This window comes from Sceloporus occidentalis, unplaced genomic scaffold (genome assembly GCF_023333645.1).
Source record: "Sceloporus occidentalis isolate IW3139 unplaced genomic scaffold, rSceOcc1.0.p SCAF_8, whole genome shotgun sequence".
NCBI classification, from domain to species: domain Eukaryota; kingdom Metazoa; phylum Chordata; class Lepidosauria; order Squamata; family Phrynosomatidae; genus Sceloporus; species Sceloporus occidentalis.
Genome location: NW_028316988.1, coordinates 42,496,195 through 42,523,897, shown reverse-complemented (window position 1 = coordinate 42,523,897; position 27,703 = coordinate 42,496,195). Strand labels below are relative to the sequence as shown.

The 27,703-nt window shown below is 44.1% G+C and overlaps 1 protein-coding gene across 1 annotated transcript in view; it reads left to right on the top strand.

The window, feature by feature from the left end:
• Positions 1-18,653, top strand: part of LOC149308764 (monocarboxylate transporter 8-like) — a 71,088-nt gene extending 52,435 nt beyond the window's left edge. Inside the window, exons 3-6 of the mRNA XM_089536421.1 lie at positions 3,698-4,160; positions 6,495-6,638; positions 9,182-9,410; positions 10,609-18,653. Of these exons, the coding sequence (XP_089392547.1) occupies positions 3,698-4,160; positions 6,495-6,638; positions 9,182-9,410; positions 10,609-10,817 (1,045 nt within the window). The 3' untranslated portion in view covers positions 10,818-18,653. The remainder of the gene's footprint in view (positions 1-3,697; positions 4,161-6,494; positions 6,639-9,181; positions 9,411-10,608) is intronic.
• The last annotated feature ends 9,050 nt before the right edge of the window (positions 18,654-27,703 follow it).

The following is a 27,703-nucleotide window of genomic DNA, read 5'->3' as shown; positions in this document are numbered from 1 at the left end:
AATGATGGATACAATTTAATCCATGAGCCCCATGTTTCTCACCCCTGTTTCAATGCCTTCTGCAAGTTATTGCAACGGAAAAACAAAGAGCAATCTCCAAATTAATTGAGGGATGGATGGATTTAATTTCTGTGCCGCCTGTCTCCCAAAATGAGATGGAAGGTAGCTTACAATACAGGCTAAAACAAAACGACAACGAGGCCTGGAAGTTTAAAAAGCATTAAATAAATAATTCAATTTAAATACTACTTTAAGACATTTAATTTGAAAGGATTAAAAATTCATAAGAGGACTTAACCAGCATGCCCATAGCACATCCATTTGCCCCACTTAGAGTCTGAATGCCTGTTTAAATAGGAAGCTCTTTGCTGGTTACAGCAAAGTTGGTTACCATCACTGACCATGATTTTTTAACCTTCATGCATAACCCAGAATGCATGCATTGGAATTTGCCTGTTGTGTTTTGTGCACAACCACAAGCGCCCACTTTTCACGGGCGTTCAGAAAACAGAAATTGCTTTTACAGATCCAAAACCAGTTGGTATCACATCTCTCTCTGTGTAGACAATGAAAAAGAGACACTCAAATAATTCAATCAAACAAACAACTAGTTGTTATGGAACCAGTTGTGTAGATGCTTTCCAGACTGGACGACAACAACCGCCATCCGCTGGATATGCTGGTTGAGGATGATAGGCATTGTAATCCAGCACATTAGGACCATGCTCTAGATACTCTAAAGTCAGTGTAACATAGTGGTTTGAGTGTTGGACTATGACCCTGAAGGCCAGGGTTCGATTCCTGCTTGGCCATGAAACCCACTGGGTGACCTTGGGAAAGTCACACTCTCTCAGCTTTAGAGGAAGGCAATGGCAAACCTCCTCTGAACATGGCTTTTTGTGGGTTTGGGGGGCTCTGTGGCCATGTTCGAGAAGAGTTTATTCCTGACGTTTCGCCAGCATCTGTGGCCGGCATCGTCGGAGAAGCTCCTCTGAACAAATCTTGCCAAGAAAACCCCATGATGGGGGCGCCGTAAATTGGACTTGAAGGCACACAACACGCACAAATTGGAGATATATTGCAGGGATTTTAAAAACTTCCTGGGCTTTGCAGAGAGATTTGTCTCCGCTTTCAGCGCCGTCTGAAGACTTGGCTTACCACCGAAAATGGCCCAAGTCTAGTTCTCTTCTGAAAGCTCCTTGTTGCAGCGCTAAGAATAGCCTTTTGCCGAACTGAAAAGACTCCTTCAGCAGTCTCTCCATCGCAGCTCAGATCCTCCAGCTTTTCAAATAAGTCTTATTCCAAACTGAAGTCATTAACAACTTGAAAATGCAACGTGACATTTTGAAGGAGCCGAGGAGATTTGGAGTTGTTGTTTTTCCTTCGTCTTCTTCCTCTTAACCCAAACAATCTTGGCCTGCTTTGTTTGGCTGGTTCAGACCAAAAAGGAAAAACATCAGGATATTAAATGGGTTTTGGAAAAGAATGCATTCTCCCCATTTAGAACTCCTGTTTTTCTCTCTCTCTGCTTTATTATGTTTTTTGAACAAAACACTCAATTCTTAATCCATTTGTTGTTGTCTTTTTGTGGCTTTTCCCCTCTCTGGCTGAGGATGGCACATTGGGATTCTCAACAGCGCTCTGTATTTCCACAATTAAAGCCATTCATCCTTTGAAGAGGCTTTGGGCTCTCCAGAGTTCCTTTCCGTCTCTGGTTTTAATGCATTACGACCTGTGACTCCGTCTTGCCAAACGTTAAATTATAGGCTGTGTCTGTAAATAAAGAACATGCTGGAAAACAATGTTTGAGGGGAGATATTAATAAGGCTAAATGTGCTAAAAATAAGGTACAGGGGGATCTTGGCATCCGCTGGGGTTTGGTTCCAGGACACTCAAAATCAATGGATGCACAAGTCCCATTAAATACAATGGAATCGTAAAATGGTGTCCCTCCTATGAAATGCCAAAATCAAGGTTTGCGTTTGGGAATTGATATATTCTTTGAATATTTGCAAGCCGTGGATGCCTGAATCCATAAATAAAGAATCTGTGGATATGGAGAGCCAATGTACATTGTTGTTGTTGTTGTTGCTGTTTTCTTATATCCCACCTTTCTCCCAATGCTGTTGCCACACTGCAGAATTATTGCAGTTTGACACTGCTTTAACTTTCATGGTTGCATCCTATAGAATTCTGGGATCTGTAGTTTGTTGGGGCACCTACAGCTAAGAGACGTCCCCAGGATCTTACCCTTGGTCTTCATGGCCAAGTGGGAACTGAAACCTTGGTCTTCCAGAGTCCCAGTCCAAGCCAGTACCCCATACTGGCACTTTTATGTCAACTGTTATATTTTAAACAGTTATTATTTAACTGAAAGGAGGGGAAAAACACAACAAGGGCTGCTAACAACACAACCGGTGTGATCTAACCAGAGCGGAGCACTTTTGGAAGCACTGTTGATTGAGAAAGTTTTCAAGGAGTGCTTAAGATTTCTTTTGAAATCAGCGAGTCTGAACAAAAATTAAACTTTGGCTAGACCTAAAGTCTTACGGATAAATTGCAATCAATGTCAGATAAACCATTAAACCGCCTTGCGTAACACAGATCCGACATTGCTTCCCCATAGCATGAATAGCCTAAAGCAGAGTTACATTATGCAGTCCTTATACTGAATCCTAACATAGCACAAAGTATGTGGCTCAGTGGTCAATGGCGCATGGCTGGCAACCCATTGTGCAATTGAAATGCACTACATATGGAAAGGCAATGCGCATTCACATGCTACTCTGCAATGGTGTCACTAGGGTTATTAGCATTGCCAGATGCAGTAATTCATGCTGTCACCCTCAAATGATCTCCTCCCATACAGAATCCTTTATGTTTTTTGTACTAATGTTATTCATAAATCTTAATTCCCATCTATCACTTATCAGATGTCTGGTGGTGAAGTAAAAGAATGAAAGGAGACAAAGGTCCAAAACACACTGCAGAAATAATCCAATTTGAGACCACTTTAACTGCCCTGGCTCAATGCTAGGGAATTCTGGAACTGTAGTTTTGTGAGACAGCTCTGGTGCCACAATAAACTACAATTCCCAGGATTCCATAATACTGAGCCAGGGCAGTTAAAGCAGTCTCAAACTGGATTCTTTCTGCAGTGTGTTTTGGACCAAAGCCCCACGTGCTGTTTGATAGCTCAAAAATGTGCATTTCTTACATACCAAAAATGTCTGGTGCTGCAGTCTGCTCTCTCCATCAAAATGGATCCTCTGCGTATTCGAAGGAAGGATGGGTTCATATTTATGGATTTTCTGAAATGGCTCCAGAAAGTTCTGATCATGGATATGCATCAATTTATATGTACAAAAGATACTATTAAATTTTTAAGAAATTATGTTTTTAGAAGTGATTTTTGGGTAGTCTCAATAACACACTTATAATAAATGTGCGTCTGTTTATTTCATAACAAACCCCAAGAAGGCCAATTGGTGATAAGTGCAGAACGTATTGGGCTTTTAAAGAAATAAACGTTTCCAGACCATTGCGTAGCACATGGGACTTGGTCTCCTTTCATTCTTCTACTGTGAATATGTGCTTTCCAGATTTTTGGTCTGTTCCACTGGCGAAGTGAGTAAGAAGTGGGAGACGCTGCCATAGCCAGAAACGGAGAGTCATGAGTGTTGTTTGTTTCCAACAGGTCCCTCGAAGTGCGTTGCTTCACGTACGGCGTCCTTTTTGGGTGCGGAAGCTCCTTCGCGTTCCAGCCCTCGCTGGTCATCCTGGGGCACTACTTCAAGCGGCGCCTGGGTTTGGCGAACGGCTTGGTGACGGCCGGCAGCTGCCTCTTCTCGGTCAGCCTTCCCTTCCTCCTGAAGATCATCGGCCAAGCCATCAAGCTGGCCCACACCTTCCAGGTCCTCAGCATCTTGATGCTGGTCCAGATCTTCTTGTCTCTGACTTTCCGTCCCATGTTCCCCTCGACCTCCGACCCTCATGACGTGGACCACCTGAAACTGGACAGCCGGAGCTGTCGGCAGCAGTGCGCCTCGCAGATGAGCAAGTATTTCAGCCTGAGGGTCTTCAGGAGAAAGACCTACCGAGTGTGGGCTTTTGGCATCGCAACTGCCGTCTTGGGATACTTTGTACCTTACATTTACCTGGTGAGAATTAATCTCCCTTCCTTCCTTCCTTCCTTCCTTCCTTCCTTCCTTCCTTCCTTCTTTCCTTCCTTCCTTCCTTCCTTCTTCCTTCTTCTCCCAGCACTTGATTGCAATCACTTAAGAAATAAAGTGCAACTTTAAACAAAAACTATTTGTAAAAGAGTTAAAACACAATTGAACTACATCTCTCTTTTTAATAATAATAATAATAATAATAATAATAATAATAATAATTGTAATATATATATATACAGTGGACCCTTGTTATACGCTGGGGTTTGGTTCCAAGATCCCCCGTATATAACAAAATCCGTGTATGCTCAAGTCCCATTAAATATAATGACAGAGCAAAATGGTGTCCCTTATAAGAAATGAAAAATCAAGGTAAATTTATACTTTTTTGGGACATTTTCAAACCGTGTATGCTTGAATCCGTGTATAAAAAATCCGTGTATAAGAAGGGCCAACTGTATATACATCACAAATGTTCCTGTGATGGTGATGGGACCAAGCCAAGAGAGAGACTTCCCCCATTGATCTTAAAGTTCAGTCAGGCTCATATAAGGAGATACAGCCTTTCAGATAGTCTGGACCCAAGCCATCTTGGGCTTCAAAGGCCATAACTAGCACTTTGAATTCTGCCCAGAAAGGAATTGGCAACCAACAACAAGAATGTACAGTGGATCCTTGTTATATGCTGGGGTTTGGTTCCAAGATCCACCGTGTATAACAAAATCCGTGTATGCTCAAGTCCCATTACGTATAATGACATAGCAAAATGGTGTCCCTAATAAAAAATGGAACATCAAGGTAAATTTATACTTTTTTGGAACATTTTCAAACCATGTATGCTTAAATCCGTGTATAAAAAATCCATGTATAAAAAGGGCCGACTGTAATGCAATGGAGGAAATTAGTGAGGTAGGATGGAATGAGGAGGAGAAATGGTTGTGCAGTATATTTCATAAGGTAGAATTGGGAGCAGGCCTTGGTTGGCGAAGGGCCATCCATCCCTGCAGGCGGCCATTTTGTGAATGTTCCCGGACCAGCCCTGTTTGCCTGGCTTTCTTGCTACCTTGTCCAGGCTTTCAAGGAGCTCTTCAAGGTGCAGGAAGTGTTCAGGAGATAGCTTCCAACATTTTTGATAACTCCTTTAAAACCCACTGAGAAGAAAGCCAGTGCTGGTAAGAAAGAGCCAGTGGTACATTGCCAGTGAATGAGATTTCAGTTATATTCAGTGACTCAGATCCTTTCTGCGATGAGGCAGGAGGACTTGCTGTTATCATGAGTCACCGAAGTGCTTCGTTGAAAGAGATCAAAGTGGGAAAATGCAAGGACTGTTGTGAAACCCACAACTAGAAGATGTCATATTCTCAGAGTAGATCCGGCGGTGTAGTTAAAGTTAAGGAAGGCAGTTGTCCTTTGCGGTGCTTGCATGGCATGAGGAGCTGCAGAGGAAAAAGAGATAACATTTTCTTATTAATTCAGGCGTCAGAGCAACCAAAAAAGCCCTTTGGGGAGAATCCATTTCTAGCTTCTATGTCCTGTTATGGTTTGCAGACAGTGGCTTATCTGACAATTACCAGGCACTTATGTGTATTAGTCACTTCTGATGCACACCCGACACTTCTGATAGGCATTGTGCAGTTGTGGTGTGCATTGGGAACTCTGGTTGCATTCTGGTACTTCCTAGCCGCTATCTAGATATGCATTGGGAGTGTGCCAATGTGCAATTGTGGCCATTGTGAAACGGTGTGCAACGGAGGTCCATACATTATAATATCACGGCAGCCCCTAGGCGAGCATGAATGTTGTGAAACTTCTCGATTCTACTTTCCACACACATAATTTCATTTACAAAGAGGCAAGCCTTCATAACTAAGTAGTCAGGTTCACTACTAAGTAGCCATGTTAGCAACATGGATAAAATGAATGGGGTCATGGGGAGGAACCTAGTATCCCAGGTAAGGCTTGGGAAGGTAATAACGCAATCCTTACAGTGAACAGCATATACAAGGGCTGGCAAAATTTTGTTTAGCCCAGACACGAGTTTGGGAAGTTTACCCTTTTTGAATGACATTTCCCAGAACCACTCAGCCAACATGTCCAGGAGTTGTAGTTCAAAAAAAGGAACTTTTCCAAGCACTGCATCCAGAGCAGGTCTACTTCTGGGACAGGTTGGACCTCTTCACACACCGTTGTCACTCTTAACTCCATGCAAACACTAAGCCTATCACCAGGATCTGGTTTTGAGTTGTTGTTGGTCTCACCTTTGTAACAAATACAACTTGGATCTCTCCCTGCTCCCTCCACATCTCTGCCTTACTTTCCCAGGTGAAGTACGTGGAAGAAAAGTTCAAGGAAAAAGAGAAGGCATGGATCGTGCTGGTTTCCCTGGGAGCCATGTCTGGGGTCGGGCGCTTGGCTTCAGGACCCATTGGCGACCTCATCCATGGGCTGAAGAAGATCTACTTGCAGGTATGAAGGAGGGTCTCCTTTTGCACATCTCGGCATTGATGGACTCACCATCCATTCCTGCCTTCCATGGAATTATTTGTCTAAAGGAGAACCAATGCTCTGCAGGCCAAGATTTCACCCTCTGATGCTTTCTGCAGCCACTGCCCTACAACTCCTATTTGTTGTTGTGTGCCTTCAAGTCACTTCTGATTTATGGGGATCCTAAGGCAAACTTATCATGGAGTTTTCTCGGTCAGATTTGTTTAGAGGGTCTTCCTCTGAGGACAACCCACCCAATGTCACCCAGTGGGTTTTCATGACCAAGCAGGGATTCAAACCCTAGACTCCTGGAGTCCTAGTCCAACGCTCAAACCGCTACTCCAAGCTTCCTTTCACAACTCCCATAATCTCCAGCAACTTCAATACCTGCTGGCTCTGGTGCCAATGGAGCACTGACGCTGCTCCAGGCTTAAGTTCAGTCTTCTATGGTGCCATCCAACTATGTCTCTAATCCTTCTTCACCACTGGTAAAGCTATGGTCCATGAACATTTTAACAGATGCAGCTTTGCTCAACTGGCAATGGCTTTCCTGGTTTTCAAACAGAAGTCCTTGGGTTCATACAGAAGTGAGAGAAGACTCTGGAAACACTGAGAGCTTCTATTTCTTTTTGTTTTGATTTTACCTTTGTATGCCCAGGTTTGCCTCCAAACTCTTTCTTGAAATAGCCTGGGTTTCCCTTCTCCTGTGTATTCTTCCTTCTCCTTTTCCTGCTGATCACTTCTGACACCTAGACTCAGGCAACATTTCAGAAGTTGATTTTCATCCATGTCCTTTAAGCTTTCTTTATTATTATTATTCAGGAGCTATCATCAAAAGTAAGAGCCAGCGTAGTTTAGTGGTTTGAGCATTGGACTACAATTCCGGAGACTAAGGTTACGGTAGCCATGAGTCAGAAACAACTTGAAGGGACACAACAACAAAGTCAAAAGTGCTTAGGTGCTTTAGCAATATTACACTAGCTAAATTGTTTTGGTGCAAACATTCCTCTTTCCCTCGCTTCATCCCTGTTGAATCTGGGTTCTGGGCACAAGTGAGGTGTTTTACTGATGGCGATGATGTTAACTGGTTCCAAGATAAAACAAATAGCCAAGTAGAGATACATTTCATTTATGAAAATACTAGGTCAGTTTAAACTGACCTAGGAAGGAGGAATGAAAAGTCCTTGGTCAAGCCCAAGAGCTCCCAAGAAACACTTCAGGGTGAAGAAAACATTGTATGCACCTCCAAAAATAAATTTGGTTTGTACAAGAGCAAAACCTGGGACTTTCAGAGATTTCATAGAATCATAGAGTTGGAAGAGACCGCAAGGGCCATTTATCTCCCAACTGGAGGGGCTCTTTCACAACCCTATGGGAACTGAACCTGGGACATTTTGCACACAAAGCCATGCGCTCTGCTACTGACCTAAAGCTTTCCCAGTTGGCTAGATTACAGAAATGGGTTTTTTAGATCATGCATTCAGATGCTGCAAGCCAAAATGGAGGAAGCCAGACAACCCATAGGAAGACCTCAAGCAAATGCTCAGAGCAACTTGGAGTGCTAGGTCTCTCCAGAAGCTGACCCTCACCCTCCCTGTTTTTGGCCTGTATGTGAACCTGGCTGGCAGTCTCTGCTAAAGAGGGAGAAGGGTTTTAATCTTGCAACCCTGGCAGAGATTTCAGAGGATTAAAAATAGAGAAAGAAATAGACACACACTGAGTTGGTCTCACCTTTCATAGCCACTTAATGAGGGCATCTAATGTGGTTAATGCACAATTGGTTTCCCTGCGACGGAAGCCAGTGGGGGACTCTTTCCTTCCAGCTTTCTCTGTTGCTTCCAAGAACTTTCTCATTTTATGAAATTCAGCCTTGTCCGTAGGGTCTCGTTTTTCTGGAACATGTTGTTTCAAGCGCATTCAGATCTGGGAAGCCAAATCAGGCGAGACTGTTCCTGGTGCCAAGTAGTGAATAATCTACCTATTTCGGGGAAACGGGGGGCATTTGGGAAAGGAGGGCGGAAAGAAAACTTGGTTGTCAGCCATGGGAAGAAAAGGAGATGGCCCAAGGCCAGCCCTACCAAGAGTGGGGCAGAAGGTGCTGGGGAGAAAGATCAGTGTTGAAAAACAGAGGGTTACATGCCTTCTAAGCTGGAGTATAGAAGGGTACTGTACCATTACCTAGGTCAACATTAGAAATCTAGGTGGCTTGTGTCCATGGAATGGGTCATGGTACGATGTGTATACAAAGTTGGAATTGAAAACCACATTGACATGGGATCTACCAGCTACCACTTCTACCAGTTAATGATTTTGTGGTATCAGAGCACAAGTCCTCTGTAAAGCCCTCAATTCTGGCAGTGCCTATGTGACTGTAGAACTTGGATGCCCACGGACAGGTTGGGAGAATAAAGTGGACCTTGGGAATATGCAAGCCAGCTATCCCTGTTTTAAAACACTGGTTTTGATGTGTGGAATTGCACCACGTTTTGTCATGCTGATGTCTGGATACGTTTTGTCTCCTTTAGGTTGCCTCCTTCATAGTCTTGGGTATCATGTGCATGATGCTGCCACAGTGCCAAGAGTTTTGGGGCGTCATTGTCGTCTGCCTCTTCCTTGGACTTTGTGATGGACTCTTCATAACCATCATGGCTCCCATTGCCTTTGAGTTGGTTGGTCCCATGCAGGCATCTCAAGCCATTGGGTATCTCCTGGGACTTATGGCCATTCCAATGACGGCGGGTCCCCCAATTGGAGGTAAGCAAAGTCGCACACTGGGATGATGAACTAGGCTGAAGTTTTTCAAGATGTTCAGTAGGTCCTCACACTTTTGGAGGGCACAAACAGTCAGGAAACTCATCTATGACCCTTTAAACCTAGATTTGTATTGTTCCTTGGTCAGACCAGGATACAATGGCTGAGTTAAGAGCAAAACTAGGAGAAGTTACCTACTTTGGTCTGCAACTTTCCAAATTCTTAGTGAGCATGAGGAATTCCGATAGCTGTAATTCCTATAAAGTAACCTTTTTGACCTCTGGTTGATGTGACTTGCTCTACCTGTAGTTTACAACCTAAACCATAATTTGAGCATGCAAACCTGCAGTAGACAAATAAATCATGGTTTTCAGCTGTCTGCTGTTATTTCTCATCTACTGAGCCCTCCAGTACTATGGAGAGTAGGGGTTTTCTCCAATGAGTCTCAGGAGGTACAAAAATGCGACTTTGGTTGACCTGTGCAGCCCTCCAAGATAGGGCCTTATTTTTCTAGAACATGTTGTTTCAAGCGCATTCAGATCTGGGAAGCCAAGTCAGGTGAGAACGTCCCTGGTGCCAAGTAGTGAATAATTTACCAATTTGGGGGGAAATGGGGGCATTTGGAAAACGAGGGAGGGAGGAAGACTTGGTCATCAGCCATGGGAAGAAAGGAGAGTGGCCCAAGACCAGCCCTAGCAAGTGTCGGGGGGAAGGAGCAGTGTTGAAGGACAGAGGGATGTATGCCCTCTGACCTGGCATATAGAAGGGTACTGTACCATCACTTGGGTCAACATTAGAAGTATGAGCAGCTTTTGTTCATGGAATCGGTCACACCAGGATGTGTGTGCATGCCATCTCTCTTCTTTGCCTCAGGCTACTAGGCATCGTGGGCCAGACCTAAGATGAGCAAATACCTGGAAATAGCTCACAAATCTCAATGGGAGCAAATATCTAGGGTGGTGGCTCTCAACCTTTCTCATGCAGCGACCCACAGGTTGAGAACTGCAAAGAGGTTGCGACCCACAGGTTGAGAACCGCTGCCCCAGAGTATTATAGATCATGGCACCAACCCCAGGGTCTTAGGGGATCCTAAGAGGTCATGTCTTATTGGGGAAGCCGTGCCTTGGTCCATGTGCTTGGTCCTTGCAGAGGGAGCTAACCTCCCAGTCTTGACCATCCCTGATTTAATTGTTGTTTCTAGGACTCCTCCGAAACCATTTTGGGAATTACCACTTCACCTTCTATTTTGCCGGCGTCCCCCCGATCGTCGGAGGACTGGTTCTGGCTCTCGTTCCTCTGATCCATCAAAGACAGCTCAAGAAGAAGCGGCTGGGCTCTGGGAAAGACAAGATGCTGGTGTTGAACGGAGAGCTCCTTCCCGGTTCCCCCGCCTTGCAGGCGCACGTCTAAAGCCATTCCGATCTCCCAACGACTTTTGGGGCACTCAGACTCTTGCCGCCACCGCCGCCAGCGGCATCTTCTGGCCATTGGCTGAACCCAGCCTTCACCTAAGAGGATTTGAACCTTTTTGGTTGTAGCCGGGAAGCTCCTGGTTGGTAAAGTATAGACAGCCTGGACTGGAAAGCTTGCTTTCAAGTTGATTTGGGGATATATATATTTTGGCTTTTCTTCTGGCAGAGAGAAATTCTGATAGCACTCTATTCGTGGGGCTTTCCCCCCCCCCCTTCTTCTTGCCATGATTTTACTAATGGACACAAGGCAGCAGATAATCCATAGTTGACTGCATAAAAGTTTTTAATAGATTGTATTGGTTTGCTCCACTTTCCACCTCCGGGAAGAAGAAGAAGAAGAAGAAGAAAGAAATCCTGATCCTGTAATTGCGCATAGGTATTTTGCCTTGAAAGTGGAGTTTAATTTCTTTTGGAGCTGCTGTGGGAGTTAGTTTTGTAGTAGCCAAACTCTCAGCATTATATTTTGAAGCGTTCATGGTGGGGAATGGGTGAAAGGAAAAAGAACAGAGTGGGTGAATTTAGAATCATGTTGTTTTTCCTCTTTTAAAACATGTTTCCTTTTCTTCTCCGCCAGAGTCGACCTTGCCATCCCTCCCTTGAATTTTTGCCTCTAAAACTGTGATGAGTTGCTTGGTTTTTAACACCAAGCTGGTCTTGCATTGTGATTTCTTTACTTGGTTTTTTCTCTCTCTGTTAAATGTGTCTCAAAAGAAAGGCAAGCCTCCTCCTTTAACTGACCAGGCTTCCCTTAGAAACGTCTTATGTCCTGAGATTTGCCATCCATTCTTTAAAATAGAATGAGCTATACTACAAAGTCACGGAGTAGAGCTACACTACAAAGATACAGCAGTTTGGTGCCACTTTAATTTCCATGGCTTGCACCTTCCAGAAGTCTGGGATTTGTCATTTGGTGAGAAGTTACTTTGAACAATTTGTTGGGGAACTCTAGTTCTCCCTCCTTGAAGTGCAGGACTAGAGCTCTAGAGCAGACCATTCTAAGTACTAAGCTTGTGGTTGTTGTGTGCCTTCCAGTTGTTTCCGACTTATAGCAACCCCAAGGCGATGCTATCATGGGGTTTTCATGGCAAGATTTGTTCAGAGCAGGGTTGCCATAGTCTTCTCCTGAGGCTGAGAGAGTGTGACTTGTCCAAAGTGACCAAGTGGATTTCCATGGCAGAGAACTGAACCTTGGTCTCCACAGAGTTGTAGTCCAGCACTCAAACCACTACACCACATTGGCCCAAGTACTACAAATCCCAGCATTCTGTAGGATGGAGCCATGAAAGTTACAATTGCATCACTGTTATCACTATGTAGCAGACACTGACAGATTTCAAGTCTGGGGGAAAAAAAGGAGACTCACTTCACCCTCCGACTCTCTTAACAGTGCCTTCAGTTGGGCAAAATGTATTTCAGTTTTCCTTCTTTCTTTCCCCCTTTCCAAGATATGTAGTTCTTTCACTACCAAGCCATCCTTTTTGATGCGGAGAGTTCGTAAAGGGCCAGATTTAGCTTACTTTGGTTATTACAGAACGTGTTTTTTCTTCTTGGCTTTGATTCCTCAAGGGAGAGGAGGGCTCCAGTGGAATGAAGTACAAGCATTGATCTGAGACATCTTGGACCTGAACTGTTGGGTGTGACTGTTGTTGTTGTGTGCCTTCAAGTCATTTCTGGCTTACGGCGACCATAAGGTGAACCTATCATGGGGTTTCCCTGGCGAGGTTTATTCAGAAGAAGTTTGCTTTTGCCTTCTCCTGAGGCTGAGAATGTGTGACTTGACCAGAGTCACCCAGAGGTTTCACAGCCAAGTGAGGAATCAAACCCTGGTCTCCAGAGTTGTAGTCCAACATTTAAGCCATGCTGGGCCTGACAATACCTTCTGAATAAATACATGGGACCTTTTTCCCAATCTAGAATCTGTTGTACTTGTATGGATATAGATTTCTGGATGAGGAAAGCCTCTGTCGGATGCTCAAAAACCAAGAGCAATGGAGAAACAACCAGCAACTCAGGAAACCACACATGGGCACCATTGCATGAGCATTCCTGTTTGGATGCCTGGACATCAGGATCTGGAGCAGTCAGTCTCTGTTGTCTCTGTACAACAATTTCTGCTGAGCTTATCTGAATCAGGATGATTGTTCCTGGGAAGAAGGATATTCTGTGGTCCACCTACTAAAGGTGGTGTTCCTTATTGAAAGGTTAAACTCAGCATTAAGGGAGATGTGTCTTCCATGTGAAGAAGACTTTTTCTCCCCTGTCATGGCTCTTTCCCAGAGCTGCATGCCTCAGCAATCAGACTTGCAAATTAAAGCTGCATCTTACCTTCCAGTGATAAAACAAATGCAGTTTTGGAAACGCACATGCTATAAAGGGACATCTTTGACTACAAGATCCCAACTAGTCTAGCAAGATGGTGATGATGACCAGTATCCAGTTAGCCATCAGACTATAACAGACAAACAAACCTTTTTTTTTTGCAAACCTTCTGACTCTGCCTTGCTTTCCAAATCTGCCAATGCTCCACAGTGCCAGCATGAGGAAAACATGGTCCCCAAACATTCACCTCCACTGCAACAGGGATATAGCATAACCCTGTCTCTGTGGGACTGGTACTCCCCATTTCACATACCCACTTCTGGAAAATAATATGGTCTCCCTAGGCATTTTCTAGGTCCTTCAGCACAGTTCTGTGTTACGCTTCTGGTGGGAGAGGGCCATAAAGTCAAGCTGTGAAGACCAAGAATATGCCTAGAGAGATGTTCTCTCTAGGACTCTCTAGGTCCTCCAGTGCAACCTCTGCCAGAAGTCATTTATTTCATTAGGGTTCACAATTGTCCGCAGTTTCACATTTACGTGGTAAATCTGGGAATGTATCCCCTGCAGATATGAAAGTTGTACTGTACTATGAGGAGGCCTTCAAGTCGTTTCCAACTTATGGCAACCCTAAGGCAACCCTACCACAGGGTTACCCAGTGGGTTTCCATGACCAGGAAGGGAATCTCCAGAGTTTGCAATGCTCAAAACATTACACCATGCTTGCTTTTCACATATCTCCCCCATTTACTTGTCTGGACTGCAAAGATGAAGGATTTGGGAATCCATGGGGAATGCAATGCTATTGCTTGTCTCCTCTAGTCAGTACAATGCTTGACAACGGTTAAGGTAACTTTTGCTCCTCCTTGATGGAAGACAACTTCCTTTCTGGTTTGCTGCCAAAACAAGATCATCACTATCTCTAATACCTGCATACTAGTCATGCTCTGCTATCATCATACCATCATCACTCTCATGCGCCTTTCAAGGCAACTGGTGCAGAAACAAGAAAGAACTTGCGTTCTGTTCAGCAGCTGCCATCTCTGTTTCCGATGCCATTCCCAGAGATAGAGAAGCCCTTGAAATCAAAGCAAGGGGGCAATTCCCTTTCACCAGGAGCTAAACGGTGAATTAAGAGAACAGCTGGGAAATTTGGAAAGGCCTCCGTCAGAAAGACTTTGAAATCGGGGGCACTTCCTTGACAAGTCTTCACTCCGAATCATTCACTCTGAAGTCCTCACAATTAGTCATGCAAAACAAGAGAGGGATTTTTGCCTTGCTATGATACTTAAATGCTTTGTTCCAGGGAAGTGGATAATACATGACGACACAACATGGTTGGCACCTAAGACTGATTTGTTTCCCTGATTCTGATCTATTTATCAAATTTGGGAGAGGTGAAGGCAAACGGTCCAACGATTTGCCAAATGCTAGAGATGATGCGATGCAGAAGGTTGTTTTTTTTCCATCTGAGACCGAAATGCATCCTCAACAAGGAATCAACTGGCTTTTTGCAAAATGCAAAGGTTATCCAATCACAGACTTTGTGATGGCAAGGGCCATCTACTCCAATTCCTTGCTAGGGAGAAATATACAGGTACACTACTCCTGAGTGATACTGGTTTGTATTGGGAATATAATCTGTCTAATCCTGTGCTTGATTTTCTTTAGAGAGTTCAATGATCACATTCATGGAACCTTTTGGAAAACAGCCCAAAGACTGAGCCAGATATCCAGGTATTTCAGACTACAAATTCTGTCATCCCTACTCAGCATATGGCTTTCGTAATCTCTTCCAATGAGCCAGAGTCAGAATAAATCCTGGTTTGTGATTCTGGAGAGGACTAAGCCAGGTGTCACACTGAACAAGCCACAGATGGCGGCTTCCCTGATTTGTTTAACTGCTCCTACCATTGTAAAGAACAAAGCAGGAATGACTGAGGAGCAGACATCAGCATAAACTCTTTGTCACTGTGGGCCAGAATTATCATTATCATTTTCATTATTATTACTACTGCTGCTATTACTACTGTTTCCAGAAGAAACAAAACTGGCTTGGAATGAGAAGGGGGCCAGGCCAGAGTGATGCTTCCCCTGGAGCGGAAAGAAAGAAAAACCTTGCCAACTCAGAGAAAACACTTTTTCCAAACAATTCCCTGATGTAGGAACCCTGTGAATACGATGCTCATGAAAGGATGGACTAGGGAAACAGAGCTTGGAAAAGTCGCCTTTGTTTTTGGACTATAATTCCCACCATCCGTCAACTTGTGGGAGTTGTAGTCCAAAAAAAGTACAGGTCCCAAGCCTTGTCCCTGATCCGTCTCTTTGAGTATCAATAGGAAGGTCCATCAACCTTCCCGAACCTTCCTGGTTTTTGGAAGAATAAGTCTCTTCTCAGAACCTAAGCTGTGAACCCAGAGCCTGCAACTGCTAGAGCAAAATACTTAGCAGGAGAAGTGTTGACTAGATTATACATGCCCAAGATTACCTAAAACCGAAGCAAGTTTACCTCCTCCGATTACTATTACCTGGGGTGTGTATGTGTGTCTTTGCACGTGTTTTTACTTAATTTTCAGTGGTGTCTTTTTTTTTAATGTGTGTGGATCATGGTTTAGGGACCAAAACGTACCCCAATGGTGACCCTTAGCTGTCAGGGGATGTATTCATCACTTAGAAGAAGAAAAAGTAGCTCTTGTTTGTTAAGTGCCTCTGAGCAGCCAGGGTAGGAAGGAGTCCAGGCCAGAAGAGCTCAACGTTGAGACCTGGCTAAACCCGGACAGCTTGCCGCCATGTTTCTCCAGCGGACCAAACTGCCATCCCAGCTTTAGCAATTCCATCTCATCCCCCAAATAGGTGCAGCACCTTGGTGAGCTTTAAAGTTTGGGCTACAACTCAAGAGTAGGCTCACCAAGCCAACAACTCAGAAGCCATCAACCACGGCTGAGATCATTTGCTGAGGATTCCTCCAAATCAATAGGAAGTTATCCCTAAAAGGCGTGAGCTGTTAACAAGAATGACCTGATGAATGCTTGGCCGCCTAAAATCTTGGCTGATATTCTCAGTGTGTAGATCTGTGCTTTCAAGTCGCTTGTCGCCTTATGGTGACCCCATGGATTTCATAGGGTTTTCTTAGGCAAGGAATCCTCAGAGATGGTTTTGCCAGTTCCTTCCTCCGAAACAGAGCCTGGTATCCTTTGGCAGTCTCCCATCCACTGACTTTGCTTTGCTTCCACGATCAGACAAGTTCTGGTGCCTTCAAGGTATTTATATCAGGCTGATGATCAGCTAACTAGTTACACTGGTGTAAGTAGTTAATGTCTCCTGGCATGACCCCCCTCCAGCCCACCTTAAGAGCCAACAGCTGGACTGAGCAAAGTCTGTTTAGTTGACAACTGGGGCACAAGGAGGATGTTTCCAGCTCTCTTCCATCAGTGAGCCAAGGCTGCAACAGAGGTCCTGCTTCTGATCGTTGCAACCTCACTTGATCCTCTTTGCACCCCGATCGGTAACTGAACAGACCTCCTTTGCTCAGTGTGACAGCATTTAAGTAATCTTACTGAATGTGGAGCAAATACAGACCTGTGTCTGCAATACAGAATGCTAGCCATGATTTTTTTTTTTTTGTATTGTCGCTGTTGCAATGATGCCCTGATACTTTGGATCTGCCTCCCATCCAGCCTCAGACCAGTCTCTGCATAAGACAGCAAGAGGTCAAAGCTAGTTGTTAGAAGCACTCTATACAGGAAAATGACAACACTTGCATAGGCTGATTGGGTTTTATTCCCAACGTTTCGACATACCGAATCGAGGGGGAAGTACATATTTTTATAAACATGCAAATAATCAAAATAGCCAAGACCGTAACCTGCCTATATTATACACTTTTCTCTCTCTCTCTCCTGCTGTTTTAATTCTGTCGTCGGTGTTATTGTTGTCTGTTTTCTGCTTTGTTGCTGTTAGATGCTTTAGCATTCTCCTTGTGGAGGGAGGAATCAGGCTATAAATGTTTTGTATAGATACTATAATTATTATTTTTTTAAGGAAAATCATAATAGACTAGAAAGGATACGAGCTGAAAATTCTGTGAATGATTTATGTTCCCTAAAAAGGTGCCCACCAGATGGATCCGAGCACAATTCCCATCATCCCCAGTCTGCAGGGCAATGCTTGAAGTCCAGCACATGAAACTCTCTAGGAATCTCTAGGTCCTCCAGGGAAACGCTGTGGCCAACATCCAACAGACACTGACCATAGAGCTGCGCCGGAGGAGCTACAAAGGCCTAGTAGAGTAGTATTCTCTCTAAGAATAATCTCTAGGCATTTTAGCACAACTTTTAGTTAAACTTGACCATAGAGTTGCGCCGGAGGAGCTACAAAGGCCCAGCAGAGTCGTCTCTAGGAATCTCTAGGTCTTTCGGTGCAACTTAAAGTTGACCATAGAGTTGCACTGGAAGACCTAGAGATTCCTAGAGAGAACATATGAATCAAATCCGCGAATAACCAAAGCCGCAAATATGGGGGGGTGAGTGTACTTACACTGCCCCATGGATAAATCTAGATTTATACTTGAGTATATACAGCATTTCCACCACAACACATACACATAACATGATGGAAACACCAGCACTTAATACCCATCGGTGGAAAAGACTTATGGGCCATGAATTAAGAGTGAGTAGCCATACCCAAATTGCACCGTAAGGTTAATAGATAAATGGTATAGGATGGTGGCTAGGATTGAAATGCACCGAATAAGCTGTGTACATAAGCTGGCATCGTCCTGATCCAAACCACAAGACACGCTTTTCCCGCGCTAAAATGCCCATGATATTCCCTTAGTAAGAACTGTCCGAACAGATTTTGAACTCTGTATCTAAAGTTATTTGTTTCTTCCCTCCAGGTTTTCTTTTTTAAAACCCCTTTACTGATACCTCTTTCCTTAAATCTATCTCTAGTTGCTCTCTGCAAATCTTTCCGCCTGCCAGGACAATCATTTATATGTCAAATGTTTCAGTGTAATTGTTAATTGCTATCAGTAACTCTTTCTGTGATATGGAATGAGACGTTTTTGTACAGTTTTCCTTTATAAGTAGATCTTGTGTAAAATGGGAGGGGGGGGGGGTTGGGGGGGCGGGAAGAGTTATTTTCCTGATATGTTTTATCTCGATCATCACAACCGTGCTGAAATTATATTTCTTTGGTAAGACTCCAAGCCTCGATCTGAACTTTCTTTTGGCTCCGAAATCGCAGCCTCCTCTCTGCCACCTGCCCCTTGCGCCTCTGCTCCACTTCCAAGAGCTTAAAACGTTACTTTGGACACGTTTGGCTGATGTGCGCATTGCTCCGAAAAGGAATACAGGACTTGGGCGGTTTGCAAGTGATGTTTCCCAGTGTATCCGGTTTCAGCAAAACCGTGTTATTTTCACTAATGCAATTCATTAAAGAGTAAAGAGAGGGATTCTCGAGAAATGTTCTGGTTGTTTGGAACCGAGCCCTATGTAAATATATTCTCTTCCCCGCAGCTCTCTTCTATAATGTTACAAGGGGTGTGTGGTCACTTTGCAATGGTCAGATACACCTCAATTAACAAAATATATTTGCTCCTGGGGCATTGCTTCTTTTTCAGAAACTCTGGTACTTTGCAATGTACAGATGGTCGCTTTGCAATGTAGACACACCTCAGTTAACAAAACAGACTTCTTCCTGAGGCATTGCTTCTTTATCAGAAACTCAAAAAGGGTCAGGATAGGTTCCTGTGCCACCAAAACAACAACAGTTCAAAAGGTTTCAGCAAACTTTTCATTCGGCAACATGCACACATGAAATGAAATGAAACGACCCCTTTCAGAAGTAAAAACATTCTGAACCTTCTAGAGATCACTTCAAAGCTTCTTCCAAAAAGTATCCAGGGATGACCTTTTTCCCCCTCCAGCATCCACTTTTTTCATGGTTTCCATTTTGGTGGCCAGACTTAAAGATTGATGTTCTGTGTTAGTGGATTGCAAGAGTTCTGCAGCAGTGGATTACAGTAGCACAGGTTTTCAATAGGAAGCCGGTCAGAGACAGCATGATGAAATCTATTCAACAATCCCTATACTCATAATTTTTTGCGTCACATTAATATATATATGTGTGTGTGTGTGTGTGTGTGTGTGTATACACACAGAGGACCCTTGTTATCCGCTGGGGCTTGGTTCCAAGATCCCCCGTGGATAACAAAATCCGAGGATGCTGAAGTCCCATTAAATATGACAAAGCAAAACGGAAAATCAAGGTTTCATATTTGAAATGTATACTTTTTTTGAACATTTTCAAACCGTGGATGCTTGAATCTGTGTATATAAAATCCATGTATAAGAAGGGATGACTGTGTGTGTGTGTGTGTATGTGTGTATGTGTGTGTATGTATGTATGTATGTATATGTTGCCAGGAGCACTTGATGTTCTAGGGAATGCAAATTCACTTAGTAGCAGGTTTCTGCAGGTCCAGCCTTCAGGCAAAGCATATGAGAAGGAGCTGCATGGCAGCCCCTATCAAGTATCTCAGAAGCCAGAGCTGGTCCCTTTTTATCATCTCCTTAGCAATGTGCCGGTAAAGGTGTCTCTCTTTGGACAGCGGTAAGCAGTCGGGAGGAATAATGATAAATTGCCCCGTAATCACACCAGCATTACATTTCCATGGAGACCAGGCTCATAACCTGAAATGCAGCGAATATCTCACTTGAGTAACACACTGCCCACCAGTAGATCTCATGTTGAAAGAGTCGGACGCTGTTGCTAAAGGGCTTCACCCCATAGAGCCAAGGCTTACCTTAATGGTCGAGATCCCACACTGGAGCAGCACACACTAGACGTGAAGAGTTACACATTGATGTTGCTACAGCCCTCTTTTTATTGTCAGCTGTCTTGCATCTCACTCTTGGGAGGTGGGAAGAGGGGATGTAAATAAAGTGACAGATGGATGGTGAGGTTGTGCAATTGAACGTACACCCAAATGTACAGCTCAGTGCGCAACCAGAATGTGTATTGTTGCATTGCATGTGTATCACATGCACCCATGCACACCGCAAGCACAGGTATGGCATTGCATGCACAACCTGACATTACACAACAGATCAAAAAATGTGCAACCACTTCTACACATGAGAAAAACTATGGCAGAACACTCCAAACTGGAGTAGCCAACAAAAGCACATGAGACAACATGAAAGAGTGTAACATGATCCTTTTGGATTCAACACTTGGGATCTCTCGACCGGCCATCTTGGATAGTCTCACGGATGCCTGGCTTTACAGTTATTTTCCATTTCTACTGCAGTCGATAACAAAGCTTCTTACATTTGCTTTGTGGGAATAAAGATTAGAAGCTGCACTGTTCCATTCTCGCTAATAGAATCACCGCGCACAGAACAGCTGTTGCACCCTGGCACTGCGATGTTTGTTCTCCAATTGGAATGATTTTGCAGATGGCAAATGACCAGCTCTTGCAGTGAAATGTCCCGATGGAGGGCTGGAAAATGACAGCCATGAGTACTGTGCAGGCATCCCAGCATGCCACAGAAAACAGCAGTCAAGGTAGCACAGCATAAATATGTGCCAGTGTAGCTATGTGGGGGTCCCACAGTTGCACAACTGTTGTGCAATAAGTACCATGGCGGTTAGCTCCTCCGCTGCCAAGTCAGACATGAGAAGGTTGTGTGTGTGCTTGTAAAATGATCAGTTGTGCTAGGGGCCACACTCACACAACCACCGAGAAAGTGCAAGCCCTTGCACAGCTATCTCGCATCGACATAGCACCTGCTACAACACTGTCTTGACTATGCTGCAATGCATGCATTTGTCACCTCCAAAAGTGGGGATAATTTCACCAATATAAAAGAGAAATACTGAGGCAGGGAATGAAAAAGAGAGTGTGTAGATACCAAAGCATACCACAAGATGCTCCAAGGACAATCAAGGCCCATTATATGGCTTGGGCCAAGAGGACACAGGGCTGGGTAAATGCTTGAGTTGTTAAGTAGTGAAGGTTAACTGGCCGGCATGAATCACCAAGTATCCAAAAAGAAGTCTGTTGTTGCAGCTCCCTATCACTTGTTTCCAAGTCTTAGCCTTCCAATGTTCTCTGACGCAGGAGATGCTTTGCTGAAGATTCCGCTGAACAGAGATGCCCCCATCTTGTTGCGCTAGCAGCCGTACATGTTCTGGAGTTGCAAAGTGGTGACAAGGAAAGGTGGAGAACAACTGAAATCCTGCGAAGTGGGTGAGAAACCTAACGCTTGACATATCCATACCTCTCTTTTCCAGCAGTTTGCCACACTCCAGGAGGTACTCTTTTATTTGTTTGTTCATTAACTTCACCTCTCTTTTACATTTATTTTTGTATTCTTCTATGATCCTTGGGATATTCTTTTTCTGTCCCGTCGTCGGTAACCCAACCTTTTAAGACACTTACAACATTAGTTAGAAGTTTCCAAAGCACATCGGAAGTGTCTGACACACATCAGAAATGCCCTATGTGTATCAGAAGTGTCTAATGCACATCAGAAGCATCCAAATCCACACTGGAAAACCCTTCCTGGATGTTGTGCATCTTTACAAGTCACTAGAAAGGTTTTGTTGCAACATAGCCACGGATCCGTAAAGTTGCGAAACGTAAACGGCGACGTAGAATCTCCACCACATTGCCCCCCGGTAAACGCAGGTGTCTTTTGTGCCCGTTCTGCTCCAACAGGTTTTTGAAACAATACAAGTCCTTACTTACAAGAGCTTTGCTACCCAAAGGGAGGCCAGTATACACAACACGAGTAAAACCAGCTCATTTTTTGGGGAACAAAAAAGGCCTCCAGCCCAAAGCCACATGAAAAACCTGAGATGGAGGTTTAATTATAGAAGCAGCCAGGTGAGCGAGCGGTTAGCGTTTGCGGTCGGTTGAGGATTATTTTCTTAAGTTTGGTCTGCTTTCGGATCAGGGTTTCATCTCTTCCCCGGAGGAGTTTGTTTTTTGTACTCGCCAGCCAAGCATTGCTCTGTGTTTTTAAAATTATTATTATTTTAATAAAAGATCCTTCTCCTCAAATGTGGACGAGAAATAAATCAGGGTGCTTTTTGAGGTGGTTTTTAAAAATGCCTCTTGTCTCTTTCCCTCTCCTCTCTAGTTGGGGAGAAGAAGAAAAAGAAGGCTTTGGGGTACGGATTTCTCCCCCCTCTCTCCAAAAAAGCAAACAAACCACAAACCTCTGTGATTTGCAAAGCAATGTGCTTATTTTTCCCCTGTTTCGTAACTTGGCACAATGGGTGGCCAGAGTCCACTTTGTCAAAAAAATCCCAAAGCGAAGATTGCTCACGGATGAGAAGGAAATTGATCTGGGTCCATTCGTTGGCCTTTCAAAGCAGCCAAGGCTGGGACCTTGGGCCCATTCACATTGCATATTTATAGCGCTACGATTCCACTTTAACTCTCATGGCTACATCCTGGGATCTGGAGTTTAGGGATGTAGGATTCTCAGCCAGAGTTGACCCCAGAAACCTGAGTCGACTTATCCATGTGTCAATGAAATATTGTATCTTACTTAACTCTAAATTAATAGAAGGGACAACCTCTTGGTGAAAGGCTGCTGGACTTCTGTATGTTCTTTGACATTGTTTTCCCTTGCTTCATCCTTTAGGCCCTTCGTTGCATGCCCCTAGGTTTTACCCTCAACTTAGCCATGGGTCAGATCAAAATACACAATTTTGACCCCAAAACTTGCCCTTGACTTATATATGAAGTCGACCTATAGTTGAGTGCATACGGTAGTCATTTTTGGCTTCTCAGCAGCGTTCACGCTTGATTTGCTTCTGAATCCATTTATTTGTCTTTTTGATGATTTATGAATCTCTCCTCCAGCATCACACATCTACTTCACTTTCTATCAAGCTTAGTATCAGCTTTCACATCCAGACACAGAAATCAGAAATACTATGCCATGGATGAGCCTTACTTTGGCATTTAATGATATACTTTACACTTGAGGATCTTGTCTAGTCCCTTCCAAGGACTCTTCGTCCTTATTTGCTGATTACAATCTCCATTTTGATTAATGACGGAGCCAAGGTACAGAAAATCTCCAACCATTTTGATGCCTTCATCACCCACTTTGACGTTCGGCACATCTGCTGTGCTCATTTTTTGCTTTCGTAACGTTCAGCTGTAACCTTGCTTTTGCACTTTCTTCCTTAACTTTGTCCTCAGTAGTCATTCCAAGCCTTTGCTCTATTCAGCTAATAATACAGTGTCCTCTCCTTAAATTACAAACATTAAGACATGATGCTCGCACCATATTACTAGCGGAAAAGAGCAGAGATTTGGAACAGCAACGCATCTCTAGGCCAAACCTTAGCTTGAATATTGCCAGGGGATGAGGAAGGTTAAGGGGTTATTCAGACAGTGAAAACAATCCAGAATCTGGGTTGAATGTTTGTTGTTCACATGCATTTCTAATGAATCTGATTATTATTTTGGAGGGCTATAAAAAAAAAACCACACTTAACCAGGGATAATCAATGTCAGGTTCCCCCCCAAGTTTTTCTAATTCTCAGATGTGTGAATAAGCGATGCAAATAAACCCGGGATAAAACTCTGCACACCTTGAACATGCTTCAAATACATTTGCATCATCAACTCCATCTTTATTCAAATGCTGACATGAGTGAGCAACCGACTTCGAAGAGATGCACGTGCATCGTGCATTCGGGACACGTGTGAACTCCAAGGATCTAGCCTGGATTCATCCCGGATTATTTTCAGAGTGTGAATGGGGCCTTTGTTATCTGAGGTCTCTCTAAATTCATGAAGCATCACTTCATTTTATGTATCAGTGCAAGTCAGGTTTTATTCCCCTTTAAACAGATGGAACGGTTAATTTAAAATAAGCAAGGACTCGGGTTCGGTGGTGAGATCCTTATTTTCTATTGCTCCCTAGAAACGATCAAAAGGGCCATAAGATGAGAGATTGGCGGCAAGAAGTGTATAGCGAGACATTTGTCAGAAAACAGTCAGAGCAAGGAAGTCGCCTCAAGGCAGAGCTGGGCAAATCTGCTTCCTTCGGTGTATTTGAAGTCGGATTAGAAATTCTGTCTAATGCGCAGCCTCACCACTCACTCAGTGTCGCACGCTGCCATTTAAAAAAGAGCTCTGCATCAATCAACCGTGGGTAACATAACTGAATATGAATAATTAAATATTAATATTAAATGCTAGGATGTGACCAGATTACTCCCGGATTTGTAACACTCCACTGTTTGCTGTTGTCGTGACCCATGGCAAACCTGTACATGAGACATCCCCAAGATTGCTCAGCTCCTTCAAATTCATATCCGTGACCTCTTTTCTAGAGTCCATCCATTGAGCTTGTGGCCTTCTTCTCTTTCTGCTTTCTTCTACCTTTCCCAGCATTGTGTGTGTTATATACACACACAATCCTGCACAAATAGATTGATAGGCTGGCCTTTTCCGAGGGGCGGCAGAACACTGTGGAGTCTGTGCTTCGGCTTAATGCAAAGCTGAACTGGTTGAGCAGAAGAAAAGCCCCAAGTCCCACTAGCTAGAAAGAGTTTTTGATGTCACATTAAATTATTCAGAGAAGCACTTTGCTGTAAAATTGCCAGGGCGGGCAGCTTCTTGTATAATTGCAACCGGGAAGCCAAACAAGCCCATTCCCTGGCCTCCTTGCACAAAGAGGTGTGAGAGCATGCGCAGCACACTAGTGAGGCCTCATCTGAAGGACTGAATTCGGCTCTGGGTGCCCCATTTTAAGGAGGATAGAGACAAGTTGGAGCAGGCTCAGCAAAGAGCAACAAGAATGAGAAGAGGTATGGAGAACAAATGTGGAGAAAAAGTTGAGGGATGTTCAGCCGGGTGAAGAGAAGACGGAAAAGTGGCATCTTTAAATACTTCAAGGGGTGCTCCAGAGAAAAGGGAAAAGGCCTATTCTCTGCTGCCCCAGGACCAGGTCTGATGGTTTAGGTTATAGGAGGGTAGACGGCGATTCAACATTAGGAGGGACTTCCAGAGGCAATGGAAGCCATGACCCAGAGAGCTGATGGGGCCAATTTCTCTGGACCACTGGGTTTTTAAAAATGAGATCTGGGCCAATTTTTCATGTCTGCAGTGGGATCCGGAACAGATCCCCCATGGATACCAAGGTCCAACTGTATTCTAGTTTGCACCTGAGGAAGCAGGCTCAGGTCTACTCACATATTTCCCCCCATCCCTACTTTGGGGGTCTTGAAAGGGTCTTTTGAAGCCACAATGTGGGGTCAGGGGCCACATCCAGCCCACAGTCCATACCTTCCCTGTGTCTGCTATAAACTATACTTAGCAGAAGAGGCCAGTTGTTGACTCAGCATAAGACCGTATAAGTCTTATTCTGTTCCAGGTTACTTTGGTTATATAAACTTCCCCTCCTTCCGTTGATAGAGGAGGCAACTCTCTGCCAAATACGCACATGCACACTTATCACTCATGAAGGCACTCACAAGATTTTGGAGCTGTTAGAACATGCTCCTTTTGACAAAAATCCAAGCTGAAACCTCGTCGACTTGTCTGAGCCCATCTGCTCCACTATTGCCTCATTCGTTTTGCTCCGAAGCCAAGAGAAGACATAAGGCATCCCATCGTAACCCAAAGACCAGCCAATGTGATGATGAGACTGCCTGGTATGTGGAGCGAACTCACATTTACCCCTCCATTTAATACCCAATGGTGGCAAATAGGATTTAGAAGTCAGGGCTTTGACTCCCCTGTTTTCTTTCCATGCCACTTCTTTGTCAAAGTATTTGAACCCGAGCCTCATCCTATTGCCTTTTGCAAAATGGGTGGAAGGAAAATGTGGGATTCGAAAACAGAAGCTGTCTTTTGAAGCTCAGGACCAAGTCTCCACTCAACTCTACCTTCCATGCAGATTCCTAGGCAAATGGGGTTTTGGAGTGTGAAGTCGAAGGCTTTCATGGCCAGTATCCATACTTTTGGGGGGGTTTTCAGGCTATGTGGCCATGTTCTGGAAGAGTTTATTCCTGACGTATCGCCAGCATCTGTGCCTGGCATCTTCAGAGAAGGGGTTTTGGAGGTTCTGTAACTGCCTTTGACCTGCTATAGGGCATCCATTTTGGCAAGCCCTTAGAGCATCCATTTTGTGAACAAACAATCCATACTCAACTGTCACTTTTGATCCAAAAGCAGCCATGAGACTCCCTGTCCAAGTTCCAAACGATTTGCAAAAAGCTAAGAACTCCTTTGTTGTGCATCTTTCTAAATGGAGATTGATGCTCTCCACCTTTTGCCAGGTGCTGTCGCAGCATCCAAGAGGTGCTGGTGGCAACCTCTGAACATTTTCTTTTTGCAGCCTTTCTTCATTTTCTCAGAAACCAGCAGCTAAAAGAGGGTTACATAAAGAGCCTGGGTGGGATCCAACCCTCCGGACTACAAGGTCAGCGGTCCAGAGACAGACACATTTTTAAGCAATTAAGTAGAACAAGCCAGAGAAGAACGCAACCAGCCAAGCTCTGTTGACTCAGGACTGCATCGCAACTAAAGCCTTTGGGCTCATGCTGCCAAGTACAACAACATGCAAGAATCCAAGCACTCACCCCTTGTCTTTAATTCAAACAAGAAGTGTTCAACTTTGGAGAACACTGTCAGTCCTCCTTATCCACAGCTTTTTTTATCCACGGATTCAAGCATCCACAGCTTAAAAATACTTTAAAATATATATAAAGTCCAGAAAGCAAACCTTGATTTGGCCAGTTTATATATTTACTATACCATTCTGCTGAATGGGACTTGAGCATCCACGGATTTTGTTATCCACAGGGGATATTGGAACCAAACCCCAGCAGATAACAAGGGCCCACTGGATCTTCTTTCCCTCCCCTGCAGAACTTAAAACTCAAACTGGATTGTCTTTTGGTGAATTTTTCGGGCTCTGTGGCCATGCTCTAGAAGAGTTGATTCCTGATGTTTCGCCAGCATCTTCCTGATGTTTTGCCAGCATCTGTGAGTGGCATCTGAAGATGCTCTGAAGATGCCAACCACAGATGCTGGCAAAACATCAGGAATAAACTCTTCTAGAACATGGTCACGTAGCCCGAAAAACCCACAAAAAACTATGGATGCCAGCCATGAAAGCCTTCAACTTCACTGAATTATTTAAAAATTAAGCAAGGAGACACCTTGAGCCACAGAGCCAACAACTTTACTCCATTGGAGATCATATTTATGTTGCAACGAACCCCTATCATTTGGTGGTGCTGTAATTTGGGACACACACATACAAACACAAACCGGGGCAACACTGGGGGGTGCGGACTGTACCAAATGACACTCTAAAAGTGGGGTGACACCACTGGCCCTCAAACACCCACCTTTTGGCAGAAACAGTCTGTGGCATTCACCTGCATCCCTTTAAAATGCTTTAAAAGATGGTGGGAGAGGGGTGAAGCTCAGCGGGAGAAGAAAGGAGGCCCCAGAAT